At 41.9% G+C, this 20,351-nt stretch overlaps 1 protein-coding gene across 2 annotated transcripts in view; it reads right to left on the reverse strand.

Annotated features, from left to right (window-relative positions):
* The window catches only part of BTBD7 (BTB domain containing 7), an 89,055-nt gene extending 76,291 nt beyond the window's left edge, over positions 1-12,764 (reverse strand). The window contains exon 1 of one of the 2 annotated variants that reach the window (XM_059879350.1): positions 12,542-12,764. In XM_059879350.1, coding sequence (XP_059735333.1) covers positions 12,542-12,653 — 112 coding nt within the window. In that variant the 5' untranslated portion in view covers positions 12,654-12,764. The remainder of the gene's footprint in view (positions 1-12,541) is intronic. The other variant, XM_010817306.4, reaches the window with a different exon arrangement.
* Between the last annotated feature and the right edge of the window lie 7,587 nt (positions 12,765-20,351).

A 20,351-nucleotide genomic window follows, 5' to 3' on the forward strand; every position in this document is an offset into this window, starting at 1 on the left:
CTGGATGTTCTTGGTTCACATACTGCCAAAGCCCAGCTTGAAGAATTTTGAGCATTACCTTGCTAGCATGAGTGAATGTCACTCAGTTGTGTCCGACTCTTTGCAACCCCATGGACTGTAGTCCATGGAATTCTCTAGGCAGGGATACTGGAGTGGGTAGCTTTTCCCTTCTCCAGGGGATCTTCCTAACCCAGGGATCGAAACCAGGTCTCCTGCATTGCAGGCAGATTCTTTACCAGCCTAGCCACGAGGCAAGCCCTGCTAGCATGTGAAATGAGTGCAACTGTGTGGTAGTTTGAATATTCTTTGGCATTGCCCTTCTTTGGGGCTGGAATGAAAACTGACCTTTTCCAGTCCTGTGGCCACTGCTGAGTTTTCCAAGTTTGGAAATAATTACAAAAATAAAATTATACCCTGGGATAAATGCCATGAAAGGCATGGCTGCTATGAGAGAGAATAAGTTGATTTATTGACATGAATAAGCCCATAAGACATAAAAAGAACACACATAGCATACAGAAGAGAGATCTTAAACACATAAATATAAATAATATAGAAACACAAATAACACTTGACATTATTTATTGACAGAGGTAGTAGTGATGTGATACTGGATAGTTAAGGCAGAGTCAACAGTTTAGCAAATTCCAGGAAGAGCAAGAAGGCCAAGGTAGCTGATGCAGGGGAAGTGCGGAAGCAAGATACTGTAAGATGAGGGAAGACAGGTAGGAGGAGGCCAGGCCACACACATCACTCCAAAAGGCCAAGAGACCTGTGAAAGTTGTCTGTTTAATTGCTTAATTCAGTCTTCCTGAACCTTAATCAATCATGAAAACCTTTCTAAGAAAAACCGGTAACAGGCCATGTACAGTGTTCCATAGAACATACGTTCAATCATATGACAGCAGGGGAGTATGAAGTAAAGGCTTGCACTCTGCTAGTGCAGATACATTTTAAGAGAAAATGATACAATACGAAAACTGAGTTTTCATTTATTTAAATTTTGAATTAAAAAGTATCAGGCAGAAAAAAGCACAACAGGCTTAAAAACTGCTTGAAAGGCTGGCCCTGGCTGGTCTTCAAGACCTTGGACTTTCTGTGTTTCTACCATTCCTTAACAGATAAGGACAGCTCTGTATACGTAAACTGTTTGTGCCAACAGTATGGTTTATGCTCAATATCTGCTTTCCTTCTGGGAGCCTAGAATTTTGATACATGTTAGATAGTGGATGCCTACTTGACCAGCCGTCAATAAAAACCCTAGGCACTCCACTGAGACTCTAATGAGCTCCCCTAGTAGACAATATGTCACTTGTGCTGTCACAAGTCGATTCTGGAAGTACTAAGTGTGACCTCTGTGACTCCAGCAAAAGAGAGCTCCTGGAAACTTGTGCCTGCTTCCCTTTGGACTTCGCCTCATGGGCCCTTTTTCTTTGCTGATTTTGTTTTGTATCCTGTGCTGCAATAAATGATATCCATGAGTATCACTATATACTCAGTCCTCCTAGTGAACCCAGGGATGTTCTTACAGATTTCAATGCAAGAACAAAATGGAATACAGAGAGATGGCTCCCTCCACCACTGTTTTCCAGTCTTTCAAAATGAAACTATACTGTTTTGGAAAAAATATATAGTTGGTATTCAGGTATAGAGAATCTTTTTTTTTTTTTAATAGAAGCAATTACCATAAAAAGCAGAATGACAGCTAACTTTAAAGTGATTGTGATTGAGACAAGGCACTGAGTGAGGCTTTGCTCATGTTTGTGCTGTGCTTAGGTGCTCAGTCGTGTCTCTTTGCGAACACATGGACTGTAGCCCGCCAGGCTCCTGTCCATGAAGATTCTCCAGGCAAGAATACTGGAGAGGGTTGCCATGCGCTCCTCCAGGGGATCTTTCCAACCCAGGTCTCCTGCACTGAAGATGGATTCTTTACCAGCTGAGCCACAGGGGAAGCCCAAGTATACTTGGAGTGGGTAGCCATTCCCTTTTCCAGGGGCTCTTCCCAACCCAGGGATAGAACCCAGGTCTCCTACATTGCAGGTGGATTCTTTACCAGGTGTGCCACCAGGGAAGCTTGCTCATGCTTACACTGTTCTATTTCATGACTATGGCAGTGTCAGATTCAAAATAACTTAGTAAAAAGGTAAGTTAAAATTGTTTATATACTTGTCTATTATTTCACAACAGAAAATGTTCTGTTGTAGCTGGTATGGATTTGGAAGTTGTCAGCTGAAGTCTTGAAGCTATCAATATATCCATTTCCTGAAGAAAAGGATATAAAAGAATGAACGGAAGGCTAAGTTCTGAGGCACAGGAAATGCCTATGATTGGGGAGCTGGGAAAGAACACAGTTAAGGAAACCATGGAAAACCCTAATCAGCTGGGCAGTGACCAGAATAGGCTGCGTGTTAAGAAGTGGTCTATGAGTGAGGTTTACTTTGAAATGAGAAGTCGCCCCCTTCCTCTGTGTGACCAGAAAGTTTTGGATACACTTCAGTTTCAGTACTTACCACTCTGTAGGGGCAAATAATTGCTACGATTTCTACATCCTCAAAGAGATTAAGTTCCTACAGTACTGGCACTGTGTCCTTTTCAAATAACTTTGTATTCCAATTACCTTGAAGACAGCCTGGCTCATAATGGGTCCTTAATAAATCAGGTGCTTAGAATGGAGAATAAAATCAGGCCCGTATCACAGAAACCACGAAAGGAGAGAATGTAAAGTATTCTATGATCAGTTTTAAATTTTCTTCATTTTTCTTCTTTTTCTCCTACTTTTGGCAACCTTTCAGGTCATTACCGTTTTTACTAAATCCTTTCCACTCTACTGCTACCTCCTCAGCGTTGCTTTAACAATTGTCTGAGCACCGACTATGTGCAGGGCACTTAGCCAGGTACCGTCAGAGAAACAAAAACGAGCCTGCTGTCGAGTGCAGGACATATTCCAGGACGTGAATAACACAAAGCTGTAAGCGGAATACGAGAGAAAGAACAGGATCATGGCATGAAGTTAGAGGAGGGTGATTAGAAATAGCTTTCATGGGAAGATGACATCTGCTTTGGTTCTTGAAGACTGTTAGAATTTAAATGGAAAGAAGAACAGGTAAGGGTGTTTCAATAGAAAGAACAGCTTAAGAATTAATGGGTATACGAGAGACAACATACAAAGAAATGAAGCAAGAAAGGCACGAGTAGACCAGATCAGAAAAAGTAAGAAAGAAGCAAAAATTACGTCATTGTCCAAGTGAGTAGGGCTGATAAAGGAGACCAAAATGGAGCTGCCAGAGATGTAAAGGAAAACCAGAAAAATGTCGTTTCATACAACTGAAGAGACGAAACTGAAGCGGAAGCAAAAACTTGGAGTGAGCAGATGTTTTATAACTCTTTTCAAAGAAAGACTGTAAAAAGGTGCCAAGAAGTGAGGCAGTGGTAGAGAGGATGTGAAAGTATGGAAAGGTGTGTGTATGAAAAAGAGGGGGAATCATAACAAATGAGGAGGGAAGATGCAGTAAAGCATCAGTTTTCAACTGGGTGACTCTGCTCCCCCAGAGACGTCTAGCATGCTTGGAGACACTTTTGGTTGTCACAGCTAGGGATGAGAAAGGGCACTGCTGCAGCCTAGGGGGTAGAGGCTGAGGAGACACTTTTGGCTGTCACAGCTAGGGATGAGAAAGGGCACTGCTGCAGCCTAGTGGGTAGAGGCTGAGGATGCTGCTAAACATTCTGCAATGCACACGACCGTGCCCCACAATAAAGAATGATCTGATCCAACACGTCAGCGGTGCCAAAGCTGAGAAACCTTGTACTAAAGCACAGTGGATACAAAAGAGAGAATGACTAACCAAAGAGGCAAAGTCTTTGGTAAAGTGAGAACATTCAGGGAGAAAGAACTTTTCTGGTTCTCTATCCTAGTGACCCTGATTACAGCACGAAGCTGGATAGCTTCAAGATATTACTTATTTGAAAAAGCATAATGAAATACAACATTCCAATTTTCCCCATATACACGAATGACAACGTGTATGCCTTAAATCATTATTTACCCTGTGAACAGATAAACCATTTATCTTTTGGGATACCACCAAGGTTTAAAATGTGGGTACTTCTATTTTTTTCTAAGTTCCAAATATGTACAGCAATCACACCCATTAAAAGGTTAATAGATATAAATGATTAGAGTCCATGTACTAGTTATAAAATTTATAATTTATAAAATCTCTTAGGTACCATTTAGAAAGGAGTTACAAATAATCTAAATTTTAATAGTTCATTGGAATACCATGTGACATGGAGGCCTACAAAAGAAAGCACCAGTTTAAGAAGCCAAGTAACACTGCTATAAAAGGGCAGGAGGAGTTAACAGTGACTATAAAAATGGAGCTTGAACTACCTTTGGTACAAAGTGCAAAATATTTCAAAGACACAATGAACTTGATCATATACTTTTCACTTTGTATCATAAGCATGAAAAGACTATTTACTGACATGCATTATGTGAAAAGTACTAAGAGAAATTTAATAAAAAAATTCTGCTCTCAAGAGAATTTTCATTCATTTATATGTTTCCCAAGCATGAACTATGTGCTAATAATAGGCTTACAAGGATATAACAATGAAAAAGATAGACGTAATTTCTGCTTCAAAATTATTTAGGGATAGGACTTCCCTGGTGGCCCAGTGGCGAAGACCCCACACTCCCAATATGGGGGGCCAATTTGATCGCTGGTCAGGGAACTAGATACCGCACGCTACAACTAAGACTGGGTGCAGTCAAATATTTTTTTTAAATTATATAAGGACAAGCTGGTAAACGACCCCAGGTGGCGCCAGTGGTAAAGAACCTGCCTGCCAAAGCAGGAGATGATGTAAGAGATGCCAGTTTGACCCCTGGGTGGGGAAGATCCCCTGGAGAAGGAAATGGCAACCCACTCCAGTCTTCTTGCCTGGAGAAACCCATGGACAGAGAAGCCTGGCAGGCTACAGTCCATGGGGTCACACAGAGTCAGACATCACTGAAGCAACTTAGCACATACACACACAAGCTGGTAAATAGGTAATTACAATGTAGAGGAAGCACAAATTAGTGAAGATGAACTCTAGGGCTGAACTATCTAGGTTTGGATCCAGATCCATTTAAAAAGTTTGTGATCTTGGGCAAACTGTTTATCTTCTCTGTGTCTAATGATGAAGTATTCACCTTATGGGCTTGTTGAGAAAGTAACATCTGAGATAAGATCTAAGACTATAAGTGTGAACTTTTTTCTTGGTGAAGGTAATGGGGGGAGGTGGGGGGATACCAAAATAAAGCTCTAAACAGCAAAGGAAACTGACTATGTGAAGGCCCAAGGAAAGAACGAAACTCGGTTCACTAAGGAACTTAAAGCAATTCTATACGCAGAGTGCGAAAGGGAAGGGGTTTGGCAGTAGTAAAGATACGAGCCCAGAGAGGCGGCAGAGGCTGGATAACAAAAAGCCACTTGACCTATGAAAGGGAGTTTGAACCTTATTTTAGAGTTTTGCTAAACATACACACACACTTTTGCTTAAACTTGGTCTCATTCAAGAGTTAATAAGCCCACAGGATAGAAAGAATGCACACATAAAGAAGAGAGTTCTTGGCTTCAATTCTCAAAAGTTGAAATCCAAAGAGCATTAAAGACATTCACTTAATGTGGAAAAGTTGATAGAGAAAAAGAGAGATGCCTGAACATCTCTGTTCAGAACACTATGTTGTGTTTTCACATAGACTCTTTTAATTAATCAAAGAATAACTCTAAGGAAGGTGATACTATTCATTTTACAGATGCAGAAACTAAGGTACAGAGGAAACAAACAACTAGACATCAAAACGTGAAGGCTGCTCACAAACCTGCCTACCCCAACACACGACACTACAATTTCTCATGTATACTGTATTCTCCTTTACCTTGTTTCAAAAATAACTACAAATCACCATGTCAGACTTTTGTCTGACTGAAGCCAACAGATGGAGAAGTATACCAAGTTGGGAATTTTAACTCTACTTCCCCATCCTTCCTCCTTTCTCAGACTTTACTGTTGAAGCATGTGACAGAACTATGACTCTGTAATCAAGGCTATAATGAGATTTATCTGTCATAAGCTATTACTAACATTCACTACAAACTCACCTAGTTCTGCCACAAAGCTTTTTTGCTAACCAGAAAATTCTCATGTCTTGTCTCAAGCAAGCAAGAAATATTTTGGGAAAAGTCTGAAGACAAGAATAATTAAGTCTTAAGAAGAATATTATAGAATTTTTCTCTGAAGTAAACTCTAGATAAAACAGAAAGTAAGTATAATTTCAGAATGGGCTTCCCTGGTGGCTCAGAGGTAAAGAATCTGCCTACAATGCAGGAGACTTGGGTTCGATCTCTGGGTTGGGAAGATCCCCTGGAAAAGGGCAAGGCAACACACTCTAGTATTTTTGCCTGGAGAATCCCATGGACAGAGGAGCCTGGCAGGCTACAATCCATGGGATCGCAAAGAGTTGGACACGACCGGAGAGACTTAGCTCACAGCACAATTTCAGAATTCAGAGGAAAAAATACACTATACTTGAAGTTGTTTTGGCATTAAGTCTCCCCCTAAAGAAGAAAGGAAATTACACACTAACAACACAATTCATTATTGCTCATTCCATGATTTCTGCTTTAGTAAGTAAGATTTTCATAAAATTTAAGGAATTGTAGCCAGAGGAGATTGTCAAACTTTTAATCTTTGTCACTATTTTTAGAAAACAAGGGCAAGCAAAGAACACCTTGCATGCCTGGCCTAATTGATTTTTCCATCTCACTTTAGTTTTAAATACAATAATATATCTCAAATTTACTAAAAGATTGTTTACAAAGCACTTTCTCATGCTATTATTTCATCCCAACAACTCACTCTCTACAATTTACCAGACACTATGATGCCACATTCTGTAGGCTTCTGTTCCAAGTACAGAGAGTTATGTGGAGGAGTCAAACGTACAAGCAACTGGTGATAATGTAGTACAATAAGAACTGGAAGAAAGGTCCAAAGTACTAAGGGAGTGAGTATATGATTACCGGTAAAAGCAACTTTTGAACTGGGTCTTGAAGAATAAAGATGGCTCTAAGAATCGGTAGACTTTTAATTGCAAATAACCCCAAACTGGCTTACACAATAGGGATTTATTCATGAATAGAAATCCCACCATAGGGAAAGCCCCAGGCCCAGCACAACAGGAGTCTAAAATTGTATTATCATGGACCTACATTCTTTCTACCTCTCAGTTCTGCCATCCTCAGGGCTTGCTTCATCACTCCCTGTGGTCACAAAACAGCTGCCAGTGGCCACTAACACTGTTCTCTTGTTCACATACAACAGGGGAAAAAAACCTTCTTCCCCCAAAATAGAATCTCTCTTTCCTTGTCCAGTTTAACTTGGACAAACAATAATTTACGGGGGAATGCCTCGGGCTGATTGGCTTGGTGTAATCAAAATCTACCGCTGAAATGGGTGATGAGTCATCTTCTAAGAGTCTCCTGGATGGCAATGAAAAAGAACTCCAAACACTGGGATAAACACACTAAAAACAGAACAGGGAACAAGAGAAACAGTTTAGCATGGCTGGAGTGATGGGAAATCTATGGTTGGACACAGTTTATGAAACTTCTGTGAGTTTGGACTTTATCCAGTAGACAATGGGAACTCAACACAAGTTTTTTAGGTGGAAAAGAAACATCCTTCAACTGGGTTTTTTTTTTTGGTAAAGTGTGGTAGCAATATAGAGAACTGCAGAGAAGGAGAGGGAAAGTGGGAGAACAAACAGCAGCGATTCAGCTGGTAGGCCATTCGATAAACAGTCCAGACTCAGACTCGTAAGGAAGTAGTAACAGGGAGGGAAAGAATGGAATAAAAAATAAGGCGGCAAAGTTGCTGTGTAAACACTGCCTGTGTCTGTACTTCTTTCTTATTACAGATGAGGAAATCAGGCCTCAGACAGGTAAAATGGATGGCTTATGACCACAAAACTTTCACCAGGCAGAAACTCAGCACCTGAAACTGAATTTTCTTTTCTTAAAACATACCTGTGAACACACTCAACAAACCAGGAATATAAGGAAATTATATAAAGCTTTCTCGCTAAGATGAGGAACAAGACAAGGATATTCATTTTCATCATTTCTATTCAATATAATACTGGAACTCCTAGCCAGAGCAATTAGGCAAGAAAAAGAAAGAAAAGGTATTCAAATTGGAAAGAAGTAAAATTATTATTGTTTGATGATAACATTATCTTATATATAAAAAATTCTAAAGATCACACACACACACACACACACAACCTATTTAGGATAAATGAATTCAGAAAGGTTGAAGGATACAAAATCAACACATAAAAATGAGTTGTGTTCTGTAACAATGAACAATCCAAAAAAGAAATCACATTTACAAGCACCAAAAAGAGTATTTAGGAGTAAACCTAACCAAAGAGATGACTTTTATACTGAAAACTACGAAATGTTGTGGGAAGAAATTAAATACAAATAAATGAAAGACATCTGTTGTTCATAGATTGGAAGACTGGAAAAGATGTCAACACCACTCCAAAGACTCAATCCAATCCCTATCAAAAAAATCCCAATGACATATTTTTTGCAGATATAGAAAAATCTATCCTAAAGTTTATATGGAACAGTCTTAAGGGACCCTAAATAGCCAAAACAATTTCAAAAAAGAATAATGTTGGTGGCCTCATACTTCTGATTTCAAAATTACTATAAAGCTAGAGTAATCAAAAGAGTTTGGTACCAGCATAAAGACAGACATACAGAAAAATGGAATAGAAGATTTCAAAAATAAATCCCTGAATGTATGATCAAGTAATTTTTGACAAAGATGCCAAGACTATTCAATGGAAAAAAGACAGTCTTTTCAGCAAATGGTATTGGAAAAACTGGATATTCACATGTAAAGAGCTAACTATAAGAGTTTTTTTGAGGGCAAAACTCTTAGAAGGGTTTTAAAAGGGGAAAGCTTCATGTCACTGGATTTGGCAGTAATTTCACAGATTTAACACCAAAAGTATAAACAAAATAAAAGAAAAAACTAGATCAGTTGGACTTCATTAAAATTAAAAACTTTTGTGCATCAAAATACACACCACAGAGTGAAAAGGTAATGCATGGAATGGCAAAAATATTTGAAAATCATATATCTGATAAGGGATTGGCATCCAGAAAATACAAACAGCTCCTACAACTCAACAGAAAAACAACTTAATTTAAAAAATAGGCAAAGAACTTAAATAGATTATTTCTCCAGTTCAAAAGGCTGATAAGCACAAGAGATGCAAATATCATAGAGAAATGCAAGTGAAAACCACAATAAGATATCACTTCATACCAATTAGGATGGATGTTATCAAAATAACGAAATGAACAAGTATTGATGAAGATGTGAAGAAACTGAATTCTGACCCATGCTGGTGGGAATGTAAAATTTTCTGGATATATACCCAAATGATGGAGAAGGAAATGGCACCCTACTCCAGTATTCTTGCCTGGAGAATCCCAGGGACGGGGGAGCCTGGTAAGCTGCCGTCTATGGGGTCGCACAGAGTCGGACATGACTGAAGCGACTTAGCAGCATACCCAAATGAAATGAAAGCAAGGACTGGGATACCTGCACATCTATGTACATGGTAACATTAGTCCAAGAGCCAAAAAGTGGAAGCATACAAAGTATCAACTAACAGATTACATACAATGGAATATTATTCAGCCTTAAATAGGAAGGAAATTCTAACAAATGCTACAACTTGGATGAACATTATGCTAACTAAGTGAAATAAGCCAGGACAAATATTGTATGAGTCTACTTATATTAAATACATACAGTACTCAAATTCATAGAGAAGGAAAGCAGAAAAGTGGTTGTCATGGGCTGGGCATAAAAGGAAGTGGGAGTTAAGTGTTTACTGGGAACAGAGTTTCAGTTGAGAAAGATGAACAGAGTTCTGGAAATGGGTGGTGGTAGTGGTTGCGATACAAAGTGGATGTACTTAATGTACAATTAAAACTGGTAAAGATGGCAACCTTTATGTTATGTGTATTTTACCATGATAAAAACAACAACAAAATTATACTTGCTGTGCATCTTTTCTAGGGACTCTATCTTAGTGTTAGGATCCAATCTCTTCCTACCCAAGTACTGCAACAGCTACTATTTTCCCTGGTTCATCCCACTCAACCTTATTCTAACTCAATCAATGGATCACTGACAGGTGCATCTTGGCAGTTTTATCAAACTAATGTTTGGCCTCCAAAGTTTAAAAGACTCCCCATATCTTGCACAAGAGGATAAAAATCCAAATCTCCTCAATCTGGCACTCAAACCCTTCTACAAACAGATACCCTTTCAATAGTCTAATGTCTTCCCAAGGAACTTCAGTGGTCAGCTCATCCAAGTTTTCCTCTTTTCCCCTCCCTTAAAACTAATCTCCACCTTATACTCTTGCTTTTCCCCCACAAAGTAACTGCTCCAATCTCTCTGTAAATCTAAACCCTCACAGAAGCCAGCTCAAGTCTCAAGTGTTCCAGGAAGTTATTTAGACTCCTGAGCCCTCACTCATCTCCCTTTAACCAGGAAACGTACAGCATTCTTTGTACTGAGAGAACTTTAACTAGATTGTTTTCTAGGCTCAGAGGGGTACATCTCATCTTTTCTGAGGGCAAAGTCTATATATTACACTTGTTTCTTTCTTCTGCAGCACCTAATATTGCAAAATACAGAACAGATCTTCAATAATCACCTGTGTAACTGAACAAAAGGCACAACTTTGGTGTGTGTGTTTCAATGACTAGAATACGAAATCAGAATCATGTGACATGACTGTCTCTGAAGGTTAATCTGTGACACACAACACAGAAATTGCTGCGATTATGTGGAAACCACGTGGTATAACACAGGTATTTTAAAGCCTAAAATGAGAGTCTGATACAAAGAACCTGTTTAAAACCTGGTATTGCTGAATCAAACGATATAGTAGTTAGGTTTTGCGGGACAGAATATGAACCTATGGTTTTACTGAATGCATGCAAACACGAGCAATGCTATAAGTGGACAGAAATACAGTCACAGGCCTATGAAAACTCTAAATGAAATGTCAGTTGGTTTTTATTAAATTCAGGTCAGGAAAAAAATCTTCATCAGTTACTTGTGGTAACTGACAGCAACTGTCAAGAATCAGCGTGAGGCGCACTCTCTGACTTCTCCTTTCAACTCTATTGCACAAAGACCCAGGGAGGATGGTGGTGAAGAATGCAATCAATGAAGAACAGGGGGTTCAGCAGTGAGTGAAAAGTGCTCTCTAAATGGGGCGGAGAGAGGCCTAGATCCCCGTTTTGGTCCAATCCCTGGCCAGCTGCAGGACCCACAGCGAGTAGCTCATCTCCCTGAGCCTAGTTTCCCGGCTCTAAAACAAGTCACACCAGATCGCTCAAGGTTTTTCTGACTTCAAAATTCTAGGACAAGTTTCGTCACAGCTGCCATTAACGCGTATGATTCTTGCAGTTTCAAATCTTTCTTCCACATCTCCAGGAAGAAAGTAATAGATTTCAGCAATCTAAAAGAAATGGATGCCATTGAGAGACAAAAGATTGTAAAAATGTCTACTTCTTTATCACGGTAAGATATTTTAGCAGAGGGAACAGATTTCTGGTAAAAACCAAGGCTGCTTCTGCAAATTAGGCCTAATCCAGAGTACTTATTATCTGTGCTGGTATATGAAGAGGTGCTATTGTATTTCAAAAGAGGAGCAACACTGCTCAGAGCTTCCCCCTCGAAAACTGAGAGAGAAAGTTCTCATCTTCGGGGCAAGGCTAGTAAATAAACATCTGTGCAAATGACGAGATGCTGAATGCACGCTTTTAGCCTTTCAAGTACTCCAAGCACAGACTTCTTTATCAAACACTCTGTATTGTCTCGTCCCTCTCCCAACCTACCAAAGAGCCAATTCCAGTTCGATCCCGAAACAGTAACTTACCCGGACAATCCAACTTCTCCACGGGAGCAGCGGTCCCCAGGCCTGCTCTCCCCGACCCCCGAAGCCGGCCGGCCGCTCTCACGCCCACCCCCAGGCGGTCCAGCCCGGCAGCCCGGGTAAACGCGCGCCCGAGTCTCGGGAGCGGTTTCCCGGCGTCCAGGGAGCGGCGGGTCCCGCCCCTCGGAGCCCTGAGTCGGGAGCCGGCCCGGCCGCTATCCCAGCTCGGGAGCGCCACACCTCGCGGCTCCAGCCCCCCGGAACGGCGGCGCACAGCGCAGCCCGCCCCTCGGAGCGCACCAGGACCGGTCAGTCTGCCGCCGCCGCCTTAGCCCCAGACGGACCACTGCCTCCCTCCGCCCCGCGGCGCCGCGCGGCGGCCCGGCCCCAGCACTGAGCCCCCGCCGCTCACGCACAGACCCTTCCCCGCCGGGACGCCCAGCGCCGCGCCGCGCCGCGCCGGGCACAGCCTCGCCTCACAGCCTCGGAGACATCGAGGGGGACACTCACCCCGGAGGCTCCTCCTGCCGCTGCTGCTGCCGCCGCTGGGACCGCGGCCGTCGCCCCCGCCGCCGCCACCACCAGCACCGCCGTCCGCACCGGCGCCAGCGCCCCGGGCCATCCTCCTCCTGCCGTCGCCGCCGCCGCCCCCCTCTCCGCTCCTGTCAGTAGCTCAGGCTCCGAGGCTTCTCCAGGTTCCCCTCGCCGCCATTTTGACGCCTGGAGCGGGCAGGAGGGGCTCGGCTCAGCGCGGACCTGGCGCGCTTGCGCGGCGCTGCGGAGCCGGCCCGAGCCCCCGCCCGTCCTCGCCGTCGCCGCGCCCGGGGTCACGTGGACCACCGGCAGCGCGCGCGCCGGGGCTGGCCCGGGAGGCGCGCTCACGGGACCCGGGAGCGGTCTGAGTCGAGTGCGCGCGCATTATTCCCGCTCTCTCCTCGGAGTTGGTTGCTTGTATCCTGCTTATTCTGGGGAACTGTGGCAAATCGTTTAAATCTGTCAGAATGGAACTATAATAACAACGTTACCGGACGACCGATTCTACCAATTTTTGTTTCCATTCGGCGGCTGGCATCCTGATCTAGAACTCACCTTGCATCTTTCTCAAAACGAAGGCTACGTCCGCGGAAATATCTTTTTTTTTTTTTTACAGTCTTGGCGCTTGGGTGACTTCTTGACAGTTTATCTTAAGCCCTGTCTGTATGATACTTTTACAAACACCATCTTGCTAGTTGTATAGAGGATTTTTTTTTTTTTTAAGTCAGACACTGAAAAGTTTTCCTCAGCAAGATACTCCCATAAACCTGGGATAAGAACTGATGAAAGCTCACAGTCGCCACGTGGGAGAGCCAAATCGCTCTCCCCAGATGCCCCTCGTCTGGGAGTTTCAGCGATGCATTAACGAAACACATATTTATGGAACACCTTACAGTTTGCAAAAACACTGTTAAATGCATGGCTTCCTTTGAACACCAAAACCCCACCCTTTGAGGTAGTGGGGACAAGTATTACAAGTATCCTTTACAAGCTTACTTTTACAAGAAAAAGGACAAGTATCCTTTTACGACTAAGGAAATAGACTCGAAAATACTAAGTCGTTTGCCCCCCCGGGCGTACATGCTGCATTAGTAAGTGGACAAGCCAAGACTAGAACCCAGACATTCTCACCCTGGTCATCAGACAAATTACCCCTCACAGTTCTCCGACAGGCTTTTCAATACATCGTGTATTTGTCCTCTGGGAATTTATTTAAATCCCTCTTGAAAGTACTTGCTTTGTCAATCTCTACCCATCCTTTGAGAAACAAGTTTTCTAAGTCATGCCTCCAAGTCTTCTTGTTCTCAAACCATCTCTAAGCTTAAAACACTAAGAGCACTTTCAAATTTTACGATGTGTTTTTAACCATTTCTTGGTCCTTTATTATTTTATACATTTCACATTTGGTTGGAAGATTTAGGTTTCTTTTTTTTTTTTTTAACAAGGAAAGGACTTTATGAATGTGATCATTGCTTTTCTCTGGACTTTCTTCAGATTAGATGTATCTTTCTTGTCCTCATTCATCACCGCCTTACTGCCTTGCAAAGATACTTCTTTCCAATTGGTATTAGTTCATTTTCCCCTCCCCCAACCTTTCAACCCATGCATCTTTCCTCAACCCCAGTCCTCAAAGGTTTAAAGATTGTAGCATTCCATTGTCAGGAAAAAATATCGCTTCTAACTGGTAGGGGTTTCTTCAACTGAGCGTGTGTGTGTGTGTGTGTGTGTGTGTGTGTGTGTGTGTGTGTGTGGTGACAGGAGATAAGTACATGGAAAAGTGAGAAAATACAAGGGAAATAGGCCCATCTAGTTGGAGCAAAGGTTTGTCTCTGGGAGCCCACATCCTGTTCCCCTGTACTGTTATCAGTTCAGTTGAATCGCTCAGTCCTGTCTGACTCTTTGTGACCCCATGAACTGCAGCACACCGGGCCTCCCTGTCCATCATCAACTCCCGAAGTCCACCCAAACCCATGTCCATTGAGTCGGTGATGCCATCCGGCCATCTCATCTTCTGTCGTCCCCTTCTCCTCCTGCCCTCAATCTTTCCCAGCATCAGGGTCTACTTCCTGAAAATGCATAAATGAATCTTATCTAAGTTCAAGACACCTACCGTTATTTTCTATTCTTTTGCCTTTGTCTTTAGCTAAATATTACACTAACTGGAAGACCTACTATATGCAAACTAAAAATTTCATTGTCCTAACCACCTTTTGATAATTCACAAAACATTACATAAGATAGGTCCCCACTATTACACTTTCGGGCTTCCCAGGTGGCACTAGTGGTGAAGAATCCACCTGCCAGTGCAGGAGATGTAAGAGTTCAATCCCTGGGTGTGAATCCCCTGGAGGAGGGCATGACAACCCACTCTAGTACACTTGCCTGGAGAAATACATGAACAGAGGAGCCTGGCAGGCTGCAGTCCGTAGGGTTGCACAGAGTTGGACGTGACTTTAGCATGCACATATTTACAGTTTCCCATTTATTCCAAATCTTCATTGCTTGACTTAGATTCTGCTTTCTAGACACAATTTAACAAGCAAAAGTAAAACAATACCAACAATAGCAGAGACATTACTTTGCCAACAAAAGACTGTATAATCAAAGCTATGGTTTTTCCAATAGTCATGTATGGATGTGAGAGTTGGACCATAAAGAAGGCTCAGTGCTGAAGAAGTGTTGCTTTTGAACTGTGGTGCTGGAGAAGACTCCTGAGAGTCCTTTGGACTGCAAGAAGATCAATCCAGTCAATCCTATAGAAAATCAACCCTGAATATTCATTGGAAGGACTGATGCTGAAACTGAAGCTCCAGTACTTTGGCAACTCATTAGAAAAGAGCCAACTCATTAGAAAAGATCCCGATGTTGGGAAAGATTGAATGCAGGGGAGAAGGGGACAGAGGATGAGATGGTTAGATGGCATCGTCAACTCAGTGAAAATGAGTTTGACCAAACTCCAGGAGATGGTGAAGGACCAGGAAGCCTGGTATGCTGCAGTCCATGGGATGGCAAAGAGTTGGACATGACTGAGTAACTGAACAACACAACAACAGCATTCTAAAATCTGAGGGTGTCACCATTTCTCTAAACGCTTTTGACGTGGAAATCTATCAAAAGGCTTTTTGAAAAGCCAAATAAAGTCTGCTGGTTTCACCTTGTCCTTTTCTCTATCTGCATATTTGAAGAACTCTAGTAGACTAGTTGGGTGTGATTTACCTTTACAGAAACCATGTGTAAGTGCTCCATGATTTTTTTCCACCCTTTAATTCATCTATCTTGTGTTTTCTTATTAAACTATTTAGTTGCACTTACAAGATACTGAATATACTTGGTTTACACATCATCCGTTAGAGTTTAGATTTATCTATTTCAGTTCACTCCTACACACTTAAAAAAAAAAAATGCATCCAATGCCATATGCCAAGCACAGTGATAGATGCACCAGGTAAAAAATAAATGAGTCTTTGTCCTTGAGGAGCTTAGACTCTAATAAGAAGGCAGACTAAAATATATATATATATATATATATATATATATATATATATTTTTTTTTTTTTTTTTAAGTGCTAAGATAGCATTCAGTGGTGAAGAGTATGCACTCTAGAGTCAGACAGACCTAGTGGGCCTGTGAAACAAGTCAGCAAATCAGCATCTATTCTGGAAATTTCTATGAAGTTATCCTAGGAGATTTTTTTAAAAAATCTATTTCTCTGGAATTTTGACCTTAACAGACAATGTAAATTATCTTCCTTAGCTATGAGGAGAAAGACATGAGCAGTAGGAGAGAATGGAGACCACGAGCAGAAAGAATCAGAGAAACTGAGAAAGGGAAGCCCTGACATCATTTGAACTCCTGGGCATAGCTTACCCTAAACCAATCCATTCCTAGTCTTCAGTTTTTATGAGCTGCAAAGAAATAGAGGAAAACAACAGAATGGGAAAGACTAGAGATCTCTTCAAGAAAATTAGAGATACCAAGGAAACATTTCATGCAAAGATGGGCTCGATAAAGGACAGAAATGGTATGGACCTAACAGAAGCAAAAGATATTAAGAAGAGGTGGCAAGAATACACAGAAGAACTGTACAAAAAAGATCTTCACAACCCAGATAATCACAATGGTGTGATCACTGACCTAGAGTCAGACATCCTGGAATGTGAAGTCAAGTGGGCCTTAGAAAGCATCACTATGAACAAAGCTAGTGGAGGTGATGGAATTCCAGTTGAGCTATTCCAAATCCTGAAAGATGATGCTGTGAAAGTGCTGCACTCAATATGCCAGCAAATTTGGAAAACTCAGCAGTGGCCACAGGACTGGAAAAGGTCAGTTTTCATTCCAATCCCAAAGAAAGGCAATGCCAAAGAATGCTCAAACTACCACACAATTGCACTCATCTCACACGCTAGTAAAGTAATGCTCAAAATTCTCCAAGCCAGGCTTCAACAATATGTGAACTGTGAACTTCCTGATGTTCAAGCTGGTTTTAGAAAAGGCAGAGGAACTAGAGATCAAATTGCCAACATCCACTGGATCATGGAAAAAGCAAGAGCGTTCCACAAAAACATCTATTTCTGCTTTATTGACTATGCCAAAGCCTTTGACTGTGTGGATCACAATAAACTGTGGAAAATTCTGAAAGAGATGGGAATACCAGACCACCTGATCTGCCTCTTGAGGAATTTGTATGCAGGTCAGGAAGCAACAGTTAGAACTGGACATGAAACAACAGACTGGTTCCAAATAGGAAAAGGAGTAAGTCAAAGCTGTATTTGGTCACCCTGCTTATTTAACTTCTTTGCAGAGTACGTCATGAGAAACGCTGGACTGGAAGAAACACAAGCTGGAATCAAGACTGCCGGGAGAAATATCAATAACCTCAGATATGCAGATGACACCACCCTTATGGCAGAAAGTGAAGAGGAACTCAAAAGCCTCTTGATGAAAGTGAAAGTGGAGAATGAAAAGTTGGCTTAAAGCTCAACATTCAGAAAACAAAGATCATGGCATCCAGTCCCACCACTTCATGGGAAATGGATGGGGAAAGAGTGGAAACAGTGTCAGACTTTATTTTTTTGGGCTCCAAAATCACTGCAGATGATGACTGCAGCCATGAAATTAAAAGACGCTTACTCCTTGGAAGAAAAGTTATGACCAACCTAGATAGCGTATTAAAAAGCAGAGACATTACTTTGCCAACAAAGTTCTGTCTAGTCAAGGCTATGGTTTTTCCTGTGGTCATGTATGGATGTGAGAGTTGGACTGTGAAGAAGGCTGAGCACCGAAGAATTGATGCTTTTGAACTGTGGTGTTGGAGAAGACTCTTGAGAGTCCCTTGGACTGCAAGGAGATCCAACCAGTCCATTCTGAAGGAGATCAGCCCTGGGATTTCTTTGGAGGGAATGATGCTAAAGCTGAAACTCCAGTACTTTGGCCACCTCATGCACAGAGTTGACTCATTGGAAAAGACTCTGATGCTGGGAGGGATTGGGGGCAGGAGGAGAAGGGGATGACAGAGGATGAGATGGCTGGATGGCATCACTGACTAGATGGACGTGAGTCTGAGTGAACTCCGGGAGTTGGTGATGGACAGGGAGGCCTGGCATGCTGCGATTCATGGGGTCGAAAAGAGTCAGACACAACTGAGCGACTGAACTGAACTGAACTGAACTGAGGTTGCACTAACTCTCCTTTTTTCATCTTAAACTGGTTGGAGGTGGATAAAAACAGTACATTTCTGTCTTTTGCAACTGAATGTTCTGTTCTTCCTCTCCGTGCTCCCTCCATCAATGTGTCACCCCATCCACCTGGTCACGTATGCCTAAAATCCAGATCCTTCTTTTTCTAACTGTGTATACCATATTCTGTTACTCCAATCTGAAACTTCATTTTTCTACCAAGTGTAAGCATCCACCACAGCCCCTCCCTTGGCTCATCTTTCTAGAAATAGAATATAGAAGCTGAGTTTTATAATCATGAAGAAAAGGAAAATTCTGTTTCCTCCTATGCTTTGCCATAATGATACTGTTCCCCATTTCCAAGCATTGTTCTGAATCTGCCGGAGTCTGAAAAATGAAGAGGAATGAAACATATGTGTCAAAGTGCCCCTGACAGTGATCTTGAACGATGTGAAAGATATCTTGCCTATACCAGGAGGAAAGAAATATTCTCATCCCCAGAGACAGTAATCAAGAATGAGGGAAATTTATACAAACATATCTTGTTAGCCCTTATCTTCCTATTCACTTCTCCACTGTTAACTGCTCTGGTCCAAGCCCTTTTGTCTTGTCAGTTTCAACAATTTATTACTCTTTGTACAACACAAAGCTTAGTGTATAAACATTCAGCTGTAACTGCTTCTTTGGGTCTTAGCTTTCCTGTAGATCAGTCACCTCGAGCCAGACATCCTGGAATGTGAAGTCAAGTGGGCCTTAGGAAGCATCACTATGAACAAAGCTAGTGGAGGTGATGGAATTCCAGTTGAGCTATTTCAAATCCTGAAAGATGATGCTGTGAAAGTACTGCACTCAATATGCCAGCAAATTTGGAAAACTCAGCAGTGGCCACAGGACTGGAAAAGGTCAGTTTTCATTCCAATCCCAAAGAAAGGCAATGCCAAAGAATGCTCAAACTACCACACAATCGCACTCATCTCACACGCTAGCAAAGTAATGCTCAAAATTCTCCAAGTCAGGCTTCAACAGTATGTGAACCATAAACTTTCAGATGTTCAAGCTGGTTTTAGAAAAGGCAGAGGAACTAGAGATCAAATTGCCAACATCTGCTGGATCATAGAAAAAGCAAGAGAGTTCCAGAAAAACATCTATTTCTGCTTTATTGACTATGCCAAAGTCTTTGACTGTGTGGATCCCAATAAACTGTGGAAAAATCTTCAAGAGATGGGAATACCAGACCACTTTATCTGCCTCTTGAGAAACCTGTATGCAGGTCAGGAAGCAACAGTTAGAACTGGACATGGAACAACAGACTAGTTCCAAATAGGAAAAGGAGTATGTCAAGGCTGTATTTGGTCACCCTGCTTATTTAACTTATTATACACAGAGTACATCATGAGAAACGCTGGGCTGGATGAAGCACAAGCTGGAATCAAGACTGCCGGGAGAAATATCAATAACCTCAGATATGCAGATGACACCACCCTTATGGCAGAAAGTGAAGAAGAACTAAAGAGCCTCTTGACAAAAGTGAAAGAGGAGAGTGAAAAAATTGGCTTAAAACTCAGTATTCAGAAAACCAAGTTCATGGCATCTAGTCCCATCACTTCATGGCAAATAGATGGGGAAACAGTGGAAACAGTGTCAGACTTTATTTTTTGGGGCTCCAAAATCACTGCAGATGGTGACTGCAGCCAAGAAATTAAAAGACGCTTACTCCTTGGAAGAAAAGTTATGACCAACCTAGATAGCATATTGAAAAGCAGAGACATTACTTTGCCAACAAAATTCCATCTAGTCAAGGCTATGGTTTTTCCAATGGTCGTGTATGGATGTGAGAGTTGGACTATAAAGAAAGCTGAGTGCAGAAGAATTGATGCTTTTGAACTGTGGTGTTGGAGAAGACTCTTGAGAGTCCCTTGGACTGCAAGGAGATCCAACCAGTCCATCCTCAAGGAAATCAGTCCTGAATATTCATTGGAAGGACTGATGTTGAAGCTGAAACTCCAGTTCTTAGGCCACCTGATGCGAAGAGCTGACTCATTGGAAAGACCCTGATGCTGGGAAAGATTGAAGGCTGGAGGAGAAGGGGACGACAGGATGAAGTGGTTGG

The sequence above is a fragment of the Bos taurus genome, chromosome 21 (genome assembly GCF_002263795.3).
Source record: "Bos taurus isolate L1 Dominette 01449 registration number 42190680 breed Hereford chromosome 21, ARS-UCD2.0, whole genome shotgun sequence".
NCBI lineage: Eukaryota > Metazoa > Chordata > Mammalia > Artiodactyla > Bovidae > Bos > Bos taurus.